Here is a 12,665-nt window from a genome sequence, read left to right on the forward strand (position 1 = left end):
TTCTGATATTATCTTTTTTTCATAATTTAACAGATTCTTCAAACCCAAAAATTTCTACTATCATGGGGTCAAATTTAACAGAAACCAAATCCTCTCTCTTTGCATAAACAAAATCTTCGTTGAGAAGGCAAGAGGATTGAAAAGACAAGTTATTCCCCTCTTCAACGAGATTACTTTTATATGCATGCATCTCTTTTTCTGATATTATCCTTTTTTTTTTAGAATTTTTATCAAAGGATTCAGACAATGACACAATCATACCTCTTCCAACATCATCGGAGTGATGAGTGAGTGCCTCTAACTCCATCTGCATGCATGGTTAAAGAAAATTAGGTTTCTCATCTTTGACTTGGTACCAGAATTCATTGTGTTGTTGATTTGGGGCCTGTGTCATTGATGGTTCTACTAATGCCTGCACAGTGTTCTGCTCACCAAGAACAAAGAAGTTTAAGGACACCAATCTTTCATTTTCTTTTAACAATTCTAGTCCCTTCACTGGAGCTTGCAGTTGGTGAATATTCCTTTCAATGTTCTTAAGATGGAAATACCTCTGATATACACCTCTCAGCAGGGAAACAGATTTGTAATCTTTAGATGGACATAATTTCATTCTTTCAGCCTCAAATATGATTTCTTTAAAAGCATACCAATAAGAATGGAGAATCTCGTCATCTTTAGCCAAAATTTATTTAATTGTCGGCGCAGGTTGTTTTTTAGATTTGAATTGGTTTCTTGCGTAGGTCAGGCACTGGGCCATCTTCTTGGGATCTTTAATCAAACAGAGTCGCCAACTTTCATTTCTCGAGAAAGCTCTTATAGATAAATGGGAAAAGGAAATTATTCCCCCAGTAGAGTTGCCAAAAATCTGTTGGTTAACAGATTTTGTTCAATTCAAAATATGACAGTATTGACTCCTAGCCCGAACAAGAGAACAAACTATTAACAATAGTTGGACAAGTTGCTATTGTTTTGGAACTTCCCTTTGGAATTTAGAGGTACGGTTCCCTCTTATGATATATCAATTTACGTTTTTCTGTGTATGCTTTTAACCAAAAAGCAAGAAAGAAGAGACTTTTAACTTGAAAGTCTTAAAGGCAAGAAAATAACTACACAAATAATGAAAGACATTTTTCTAGCCAGCTATCAAGTAGTCATTGTTACACAACACTCATTGAAAGATGAACATTATATAACCATGCACGATAGAGGGAAGCAAGTCTTTTAAAAACTCATCATATAGAAACTTGAACAAAAAGCATCCACATAAGAAGAATGTAAGTTTATATAATGTAGCACAAAGTCTAATCATATTAGATAAATTGTTCAGAAATTTACATACTTAACATCAAACAACAAAATCAAATCCATGTTCTACTTTTTTTTCTTTAGAAAACAACACAGTCTGCCTTTCCAAAAAAATTTGGCCCCCCCTTTTCTCCTTACTTTCTATTTCCTTTAATAACTAAAACCCCCTTTGCCCTTTCCAAGAAATAGTTCCCACAGGAGTAACAGTTTTGAAAATGATCGTTTTTAAACATTGTCTTAGGTAAAACAAAAATTACTAGAAAACTCATTATAAACACTAAACCCGTACTATAAACAACCTTTAATTTCATACTTCTTCATCAGGTACAGGGTTTCGACCAACAATTTGGTTGTCAATCATCTCGGCCTTTGTTTCTTCTTGGATGAGTACCCAGAGGACTACTGAAAATTCGTCTTCATCCTCTATGAGTTCTCAGACGAGGCTGGTTAAGTAGAAGAGGATTTCATCTTGCATATGCTCAACCTCTAGCTGTATCACCCGAGCCTTTCCTTTGAGCACCATCTTCTCTATTGTATAAAAAATCAATCACTAGGGTTTCTTCTTGCAATTATCTCTTGTAAATACCATTCGTGATTCTCAGATTGCTCAACAATTTTTCCTAATAAGATGATAACTTTTCTAATTTTGAAAAAAATAGTCTGGTGTTTCCATGCAAGAGCATGCAGCCCTTGGATAATATTCCCTTGTTCACTTTCCAGCTAATTTAGGTCAAGATTAACAACCAACAACTAGTTGTCGTGAGGAAAAACCATTCTGACAAAGGAGGGTCATGATAGCATGCATTACTTCGGCTTTTTTCGAAGGATGATGTATTAAATTTCACCTACAAAAGGTGATAATATCAGTTGCTACAACTCGTGTCACCACCTTTATGTGCCTTTAGCTATTTAATCTACCATTAATGATGGTACTTGCAAATCTTCATTTGATTCGTTTCTTGGGAATTGTATATAGTATGACTATGGGCTAACCTAGAAACCGACAAAAGAAATTGGAAGGCTCCGATACTCTGACATCGGCCTATAAGAGTGTATCGGGTATCGGGAAGAAATAGGAAATGGAAAATTTGTGGTCTTCTTCTTATCACCCGATAGATATCGGTTCTTCCTTTGGAATCATGACATCGAGCGAAATTAGAACTCAACAACTCCAAGGCATAGTTCCAATGTGCTAGGGTTTCACTGATAAGGTGTGAGTGATAGAGGGAAAAGTCGCTTGTTTAATAGGGGCAGGAATAGTTTTTTTCTTTTTTTGAAAAATAAAATGCGGGTAACAATAATCAAAAGTACATTGAAAATATTGATAACAAGGCCTCAGGGGGCATCATGAAAACTACACCACTATAAAGAGGGTACATTACTAAGATCAAAGCATAGGAGGCCATATGTGCCCCCTTAATATATTAGAATATATATTTTTGAAATTTCTCAGAAATTACAAGAATTATATTTGTAACCTTTATTTTTTAATTTGACAAGACATTTTTTCTAAAAATTATAAAATCATTGTGTAATAAATGGTTAATTTGAGCATGCCACTTGTATAAATTGCAAAAAAAATATTCATTGTAAATTTTTTTTTGGGGGGGAGTTGCAAATATTTATTAATACATTTTAGGGAGTGTATAAGGCACAATTCAAGTGCCATTTCTTTTTTCTCTTGGTATTCTTCTACTAATAACGATGGAAATAATGGCACTATCAAGATCCCCATTGCACACAACTATCATAGATGGAAGTTAAAAATGGTACAACCACTATGTATTGTAAAGTCATTTAGTAAATGTTAGATGAACAAAAACTTGAGTTCACTAAATAATTTGAAAAAACTTTTTAAAGAAATAAGTTAGATGGTGCCAAGGGATTCATAGCCTTACATCTATTTGATAATTTATTTTTTCATATTGTAGAGTGTAAAACACCTTAAGAATTTTGGGGCAAACTTGAGGAATTGTATGGTAAGCTCAATCATTTTTATATCTTCCAACTAGAGAAAGATTTAAAATTACTCTCTCTAGATGCTTTTCCTACTCTTCTAGATTACCTTGCATAATTTAAATTGTATTTTCACATTTGAAAGGATGCGGGCATTATGAAGTTGTTGGTGAATTTATCTACTTTATTATGGAAATCTCAAAAGGGCCTTAAAGCAAGTGTTTTCATCTACTTTCTAGTCTACTATGGATGTTTTAGGGGAAGTCGAGGACTTCAACAATGGTTCAATAATTAGGCATAATACCACAACTTAGGGATAAAGTATCCTTATTAAGTAGCCATCAAACCCATTATTAAAACTCATTTATCTATCAACCTAGGGATGTGGTACTTGAAATGGATCAACATGATGTGTCCACTAGGAGTTACTTGGACTTCTACTAATTAAAGTTACTTCAATGAAATGAAATGTTGAAAACAAGTAGTGGGAGGAAATTGCAGCTTAACAACCATTGAACGTGTAATCTATTGATACAAATATGATTGAAATATTACTCAATGAAAGAGCTTTCAGTAAATAGAAAGGAACTGCTCTATTGTACCTTGGCTGCAAGAACAGTCACAAAATGGGATTCTTATGGCTGCATGAATAGTCGACTACTGGAACTACAACTATCAACTGAATGAAATCTATCTGATAATTGAATGTACAGAATCATCACCCAATGGGCCCCCTTGGATGAGTCTTCTAATGCTTGAACTGAACTTAGAGGCTATTTGAAAGGAACATTTCAAATCTGCATCATACCTGCTTGGAGGTTATATTGTCAATATCATACTTGTCTTGAGAACATCAATGGAAGAAACATTAGGATTGGTATGTGGAATGCCATTTTATGGACATGTTGGAATATTAAGTTACTATTTATTTCATTGACCATAAGTTTGTTCAATCCAATCTATGGTTATACCATGATCTTTATGTAAGTAAGGTTGGCAACCAACAAGATTAACTTGTTTGATATCATTTTTCTCAAGATCTAGATCATGAAATCAAATGTTCATTGATACATGGAATAAACTTATTGTTTTATATTTGCTTCTTGGTGACTTGAAATTTTCAGACATTGATCCTGTGAATGTATGAGTAGCAATTGATCACTTTCTCTTCTTATGGAAACACTCCATCATATTGCCTATGTGTTTACTTGAAGATGTTGGATGGGAAAATTATCGTGTCTTATAAATAAGACTATTTTCCTTGATAAGATATTTATGTCGATCCTAATGCAACTCTCTTTATTGGTGTAAAATTAACTACTTGCATTTCTAATTGTTACATACAAAAATGTATATATCTATTTACTAACTACTTGGAAGTGTTCAAGATCTGCTACCCCTTGATCACACATATGTTTTATTGCTGATACAATTCACATAACACTTGGATATGATTGAATTTATTATGTCATTTATTATTCTACTACAATTGTCATCACATTCATGCTACTTGAGTGATACAAAATCATTTTGACATCACAATCTATTAAACCCTATAAAATTTAAAAATCATCAAATGAATTTGCTATGGTGTCGATTTCATACACACATGGTTCTAATTTTGCTGCCTTACATTTTCTCGTTCAACCCTTCCACTTTATCCTACCTAAGCCTACAATGGACAACATGACATGTTTTAAGTCCCCCACTATTTCTAGTGCGTCATGTTATGCACTCCCTTCTGAGTTTTACTTTCTCGTGTGTCGCGTGTCTTCCCTCCTGTTTTCTTATGTTGCATTTTCCCACACTACAAAAAATTGCATCCCCAAATCTGAGAATAAGTTTTCAAAAAATAGAAATGGTTCACATTTTTTTAAACCCATATATAATTCAACAAACCCAATAAACCCTTCTCTTTTGCACCTTTACACCTTGTTAAACCCTCAAAATTTATTAAACCCTACACAACTTATATACTAGCGAAAAATGGAAATTATGTTAATTTCATACACACTTGCTTCTTATTTTGTCTCATTTCCTATTCCCCTTCAATCCACTTTGTCGTCCCACACAAGCCAAAAATGGCAAAGATGACTTGTTTTTTATAATAAAGTAGCCAAAACAGGGGACTGACCTGGAAGAACAACAAGCCTCAAAAGAGAGCTAAACCAATAGACACACAACAGACAATCAACAGTCAGCCAATCCCTACCTTAAACATCAAAAATAAAAACCACCTATAGCTATTGGATAAACCAAGATTGAAACCAATCTCATACAAATAGCCTCTTAAACAGTAGATACACAACATATTATTTAGAGTATAATAACTACGGAAAGTAGCAAGAGTCTTAAACTTAAAAGGGATCCAACCGATCCAGAAAATAAAACTATAACAAAAAGGGACAACTTCCACCATTAAACATGTTTTCCAGCTCCCAAGTGCTATGAGAGCATGAGCTCGGTCCAATCTTCATTAAGGAACTCAAATAGTTCCTTCGTGTATTGCCTTCCATCTCACCCTGATCCAATTTCTCCTGATGCAACAGGCTCATTGTAGTAGCCGAGGAGTGCATTACCTTTATGGCGAATTTCCCAATTTTGTTGACATGGGACTCGAGATTCTCTAGCTTCTTCTTCACTCCATTCAGGTCCTCGGAGATGGAATTACAACCCGCACACCGCCCCACCTCCTCCTTCTCCCCACCTTCAGTATCAGTCTGCTCGCCCTTAGACTTTCTTCCATCTGCCTCAAAGATGTGTGGGGGGGAAGAGTTAGAACAAGGGGAGGCGGTTTTATTATCATCCTTGTTTATCTCGAAGTCAGGGGCCTTATTACCTAGCTTAGAGGAATCTGAGCCTTCCGTAGCCTCCATCTCATTCTCCACCTTATCACTTTCAACTTTCTCAGAGTCTTCCTCCTCCTCATTAATATAGTTATTTCTAACAATAATTTGTTTCATCCGGGGTTTGCCAACAAACCTGTGGGATCTTCCTGGGGGTCACACCATCCTCCGTGTTAGACTCGACTAACAGAATTTTAGGATCTCTCTTGGGTTTCTTGGAGGAGGGTTTAGCATTGGAAGGATTGCCTTTATTCTTCTCCCCAATTTTGGGGGAAATGAGAGGGACATGGTCAGGGGACTGACAAGGCATAATAGGTTTTTTCGAGGTCTTTTTGAGACCTTTTTTAGAACCAGTAGGGGGACCTGGATGGAGGGAGTAGGTTGAACATAGATGGGTTTAGGGGGACACAGGGCCCTGTGGAAGTTGTAAAGCCGAAACATCAGACCCTGGTGGAGGATGGTGTAATTGATATCTTGAGGCATGCAATGGGGGACATCTTTGATAGTAGATTCTAAGGCGTGTAGTAAAAATAACGGGAAAGAAATAGAATCATGATTGCGAAAGTAATTGAGCAAAGGGAAATGGTAATAATAGAAAACACCATACCTTCCCTCTAGGGTAAAGTATTTCATAATGATTTTGCACACCTGGTCCCACGGGCATGGAAGGCATTCCCTGTTGAAACCCCCTTGCATCTTGACAGGTTCCTCATCTTTTCTATAGAAGCGGTTCATACTGGTCTCATCCGCGACCCTGCTGGTTTTTTTCCACTTCCTTCCCTTAGTTGAAAGAATCGTAGCCTGGGCAATGACGTCCTCATTGATTCCAAATGATATATCTCCCATAACAACTCTCCTATCATTCCAGCTACTAACAAACTGCATGGAGAGGTTCTCGTCAAACCCAGACATGGCTTCCATGAACAAGACGATGCCCCCTTCCTTGGTGTACATCCAAACACAGGGGTCATTGTGAAAACAGTCGTCAATAGTGTCCAGCTCAACCCGGACTAAATCTCCTCCCATAATATCTTCCTCCACAGTGATGTTGGGATGCAACGCAGACCAGAAAATGGTTATGCAGAGAAAAAAACCATAGCAAAAGATAAAAAAAACTCAGCCGAGAATTAGCTAAGTTGAGGTGAGAGCTACAATCATTATCTTTATTGGTGTTTCGCGAGGCATGCGTCCGCCAGCTCTAGTAAGCATGCGAAGGGACACCTCTTGATTCATCTGCCAACTTGCAAAGATCTTCATTATTGAGAAATCTGAAGTTCTGGTTATATTAATAAATGATGTACTTGTTGCGGTTAATCAAGTTAATGATTAAAAGTTGGTGCTTCAATCCTTCCATAATACAACTATCAGTGGTCGGCCACATCATCACTGAACCGATGCGCTGGAGAAGGTGGGGGCCACCGAAAGCCACCTTGGCGTAGCCCGCCCAAATTGAATTTGAATTTCCCTCCTGAATCTTGTTAGCGCAGACGAGCCAAAATGACCCCTCGTAAAAAAAGGACATAGCACATCATTGGCATGTTGAGAAATTCTGATCTCTCTCAATTAGGGACTTTTGTCTGTTAGAAAGAGAATCAAGGTGTCTCCAGCACCTCATACCAGTTAACTCAAGGCCTGTCGCAGCTAGAGAGTTAGCCACCAAGTTACCTTCTCTGTAAATGTGTTGAATTTGAAATTCCTCAAGCCAGATAATCATGGACCAAATGTCCTTAATAATGTTGCTAATCGTCCAGCTAATCCCTACAACTCCTTTAGCCTCCTCAATAACCAGCTTAGAGTTCCCTTCAATGATCAACCTTTTAGCATTGATGTCGAGGGCCAATTTAAGCCCCCAAAAGAGAGCAAGGGCTTCAGCCATGTTACTAGAGATAGAGTCAAAATTCCCCGCATAGGCTAGAATCAGGTTGCCCAAGCTATCTCTAATAATTTCTCCTCCCGCCACAACACCACTGCGAGCAACGCCATCAAAGTTAAGTTTGAGCCATGAGGGGGGCGGAATCGACCATCTAGTGTTAAGCCTCTCCATTTTCTTTGAGTTGTCATATTGAAAGAAGTTGTCTGGAAAATTCCATGTTCTAATCCAATTGCAATCCATCGCCATAGGGGTTGATTGTGGAGTTTTCCATTTACATACTAGAGTGTTCTCCTTGAGGAGCTTTTCAGCTATGCCAAACACCATTTCAGCAAAGTTATTTGTTCCATGGAAGATCCGGTTGTTCCTTTCCTTCTAGATTTGCCAACAGATATGAGGAGGGATGAGTTTCCAAAATTGTCTAATCGGCTGGTGGGCGGATGGGCATTTCCAGTTGCTGATAAACTGCTGCAAGTCTTCAAGGAAGGTCCATACAATATCAAATTTCTGTAAAACTTTGTGCCAGACCATAGAAACGAAGGGACAAAGATGACTTGTTGCTATAATGGTAAACACTAATTGTTATTATGCACTCTCTTTTAGGTTTTTCGTTGCTACAAGTTGTGTTATCTTGCCTCTAGGTTTTTCGTTGCTACAAGTTGTGTTATCTTGCCTCTAGTTGTGTAAGCTTAGTGTGTGTGATTTAAGCCGTTCCATATTGATGTTAAGTTCAAACCTTTTTCAATATCAAAAACCATTAGACAATTGAATTCTAAATCTAAACAAATGTCACACAATGACAAATACTTGCCTCTATATTATTATTGTAGAATAAATGATAACTGAATTATGATATACTAATTTGAAAGCAAAGATTTTACACAATTTATGCTGGAGTAAATGAATTGCTACTGTGCTGATACACATGTATCTTAATGAGAAGATTATTAGCACCTCTCCTCCAACTCACCACTTGCCTGCTCAACCACTAGCGCCTTTAGCCTCCTCAACCGCTCCAATCCATTCGGAACATTCTTCACTTAATTCTCCAAAAGCAATTCTTTTTAGTTGGGTACGTATGTTTCGGAGCGACGAATAATCACTGCACTCGTGTAACCCTAGTACTGTCAGATTCTCCATGCCACATATCCAGCTTGCACCAAGAAACGGTAAAGAGTAAGATGTTGAAGATCTTTCATAACATTCATTTTCTCGGGGAATGCTGGAGGAATATCACCCTCCGTTGTAGGAACATTATTATTTACTCCAACAATTCTGATTTTCACCAGCCAGTACTCAAGGATACCATCTGCTACAGGATATGCCTACAGAGTTCTTTTGAGCATCTTCTTACATCGAGATGGGAAAGAGATTTGAACTCATCAATCCATATAGGTACACGTTGTATACTTCTGCATCCAGAAAAATCAAGAAACTGAAGACACTTGAGTCTTCTAACACAATCAGGCACCTCTGTAATATTTGTTTTAGACAAATTCAAAACTTTAAGAAGCTTGAATTTCCCAACACATTTTGGCAACGCAGAGATGGCAGTACAACGAAGGTCGAGAACCCGGAGGAGTCTCAAACGATGAAACGGGTGTTCCGGAATACTTGTAATATCTGGATTCCCAAATAATGAAAGAGTGCGAAGAAATTGATGATGATGAAGAGGTCTTTCTGAAACTGCATCATTGGTTAAACCTTTCTTACCCAATAGTAACCGGCGGCAGCTTCTTTCTTGCAAGGGAAGATGAAATTCACACTTGTGTTCTTTACTTACATTAATACTTAAATCATGTAACAAATCATGCACGTTGTAACAGAAAAGAACTGTACTGTTTACTTCCACCAAACATAGATTTACAAGTTGGTAATTCAACCCAGTGTCCCACTGTTCTTTTTCATTTTGTTCTGGAATAAAACCTTCAGCTATCCACAAATATATCAAATACTCTTGATGTATATCTCCAGCATACAGAGTCCTAATAAAATGTATGTGTGTGTCCTGGGGAAAGAAAGAAAAATAAGCAAAATAAGGTTTGAGATGGGAAGGAAGAGAGTCGTAACTCAGTTTGAGGATTTGCATTGTATAGTCCTCTGCCCCTACAACATCTTTTAATTGCCTTAGTTTTGACTCCCAGTCCCCTAAGCTCACAGGGCTTGACATGGATGCTGCAACTGTCTTAACAGCCAGTGGCAGCCTCCTACATTTTCCTACAAATGCTCAGCAGCACTCTCATCAATGATATCTTCTGCATCAAAAGCAATATCCCTCACTTCCGCCAGCCATTGTTTCACAGAAACATTATGTGTGTTCTGGTCATCCACATCTTGTAGATAACCAGATATATGGCTGAACTTCTTTTGCAACTATTTAAAGTCCTCTCGGAAGTTGAGCAGCAGCGATGTCTCAATCAATACTTCCTCCGCCACAACCTCGCCAATCTTTCCAACAACAGCCTTGGCAACTGCAGTAGCAAGTCCTGCAGCCATTTTGATCTCTTACACGCTCTGTAATCAAAGAAGAGAATTGAATAGCAATGTAATTCAAACTTGGTTGAATGTGAGTATATAGCAACTTGACAATTCCCTAAATTTATAAGAAAAGGAGGCGTCTGCTCCATCCTCATGGTAAATTGTATTCGTATTACTTTAATTGGGAATGAACTATACAGCAATTATGCCATGTGCCCACGTAATATAAAAACTAGATTCCCTTACATGCTCACGTGGAACGAGAGTTAATGGACTAACGCTTTTGAAAGAAGCAGATTCCTTGAAGGCTTGTGAGTCGTGAGTGGAAACAGAGTTGTTTCTTACACGTTTTTGAGTGGAAAGATGGTAAATATATTTCAATATTTGTAGTTTCTTACATGTTTTTGAGGGGAAGGGGACCAGCCCATGTTCTAATTATAAAACACTTTAGGCTTAACTAATTCTTTTTATTTTTTATTTTTTTTTAGTCATTAATTATTCTAAATAAATCAATAAAAAATTACAAATATATCAATACTTGTTTGTAAGTGAAAGTGTATTTGATCAATGAATGTAAACAATAATATATACATTTGCATTTTTAATACAAGACAAGTTGTACTGGTAACAATTGTATCTTAGTGTACTGAAAGTATTAATACTATGGTTGGTAAGTTGAAAAACCTATATCAGGAAGGGACCACAATTGATGTTGAAACATTTGAGAAGAAGCAGGATGACACCTTCGGGCCTCTTCTAAAATAATCAGGGCAACTTTGAAGAAGAAGTCCCCTAATCAAGAAATACATGAATTGAAGAAGATTGCCCTCAACATGTCATAGCTAGAAGTTGAGGTGGCCAAGGCCCCCAAAAATCTGAACCAGTATTTCCTTTTTGTTGTCTTTTTTGTTGTGCTTGGTTTTTTGCTGGTGTTTTGTTGTCTTGTGGTTGTTGTCCCATTACATGTTTATATCTTTAAGCAACTTTTTGTAAAGTTTTATGTTAACGGGTTTCAGGTCCCTTCAAAACCCGTTTGTTCCTTAATCAATTACAATTGTATCTTAATGTGCAATAGGTACACTGGAATGATATTTTTGAATAGTTATAAGAAGATGAAAAAATGTAACAACATGTTTACATGTATTTATATATATTTGATTTTTTTTTTAATGTATATGTGAATATGATATTGCAAATGAATCATCTTCAATGGAGAATTGAATGTTCATAATTTCATGTAAAAGCAATTTTTATTTTTTTGAAATTGTGTAATTCTATTGAAACATGAAAATAGATCATAAATATAGTTCCTTTTGGAAATGTAACAATGTATACAATGAACATAATAATTTTCATTTCTTTATACAAGTCAAATTTCCAAACTATACAAAATTGAAAGTAAGTAATAATAGAATAATATAAGCAATTAGAGAAATTATCATTTGTAGAATTGACCCTCTAAAGAAAGAAAAAGAGATATAATCAATATGTGGTAAATAATATAATTTTTGTTACATACCTAATTATTTGACCCTCAATATTGAATACTTATAGATTAAATTTTAAGTTATCAAATTTTAGATTATATAAATATATAATAAATAATACGTATATTTAATTCTTAAATGATTTAAAATATATATATTTATTTAACACTTATTATTATTATTATTTATATAATATATATGTAAATTATTTATTTATATATTTAATATTACAATAATTATTTGAAAATAAATTAAATTGTAAATTTTAACAATTTTAAGTTATTATTTATATAATATAATATTTTAATTATCAAATATTATAAATAAAATTAAATTTAAATATGGTTTTCTATCCAAAAGGAACTTTCAAATGTGGTTTTCTAACCACCCTTCATGGTTTCTTTATGGTTTCTATTTTTAATAGGATCAAACTCATCAAAATTAGACTATGGGAGCATTAAAAAACCTTTGTATTTATATACTATAATTTAAATACATAAAATATAAAGAACACATCTATTATAACATGATGTAAAAGAAATGGCATATATGTAACATTTGGAAGATATAGAAGGAACAAACAAGATACACCTCTGCGAATTTTTTTGAAAATGCCTCTAGTTGTTGCCTCGCTTGTTGATCCTACTCGCTCCCCTGTTGTCATTCTCCCTAACGTCACCGCGACCCTGACTGTCGTTGCAGCTCCTATGGGTCCCTCCTGGG

At 35.8% G+C, this 12,665-nt stretch overlaps 1 protein-coding gene across 1 annotated transcript; it reads right to left on the reverse strand.

Moving 5' to 3' along the window:
• Window positions 1–9,104: 9,104 nt before the first annotated feature.
• LOC131858040 (disease resistance RPP13-like protein 4) lies at window positions 9,105–10,147 on the reverse strand. The gene is made up of 2 exons (XM_059210902.1): window positions 9,388–10,147; window positions 9,105–9,286 (listed from the first exon to the last, which is right to left on the reverse strand). The coding sequence occupies exons 1-2, from the start codon at window positions 10,145–10,147 to the stop codon at window positions 9,105–9,107; spliced, it is 942 nt and encodes a 313-aa protein (XP_059066885.1).
• Between the last annotated feature and the right edge of the window lie 2,518 nt (window positions 10,148–12,665).

This window comes from Cryptomeria japonica, chromosome 1 (assembly GCF_030272615.1).
Source record: "Cryptomeria japonica chromosome 1, Sugi_1.0, whole genome shotgun sequence".
In the NCBI taxonomy this organism is placed as follows: Eukaryota; Viridiplantae; Streptophyta; class Pinopsida; order Cupressales; family Cupressaceae; genus Cryptomeria; species Cryptomeria japonica.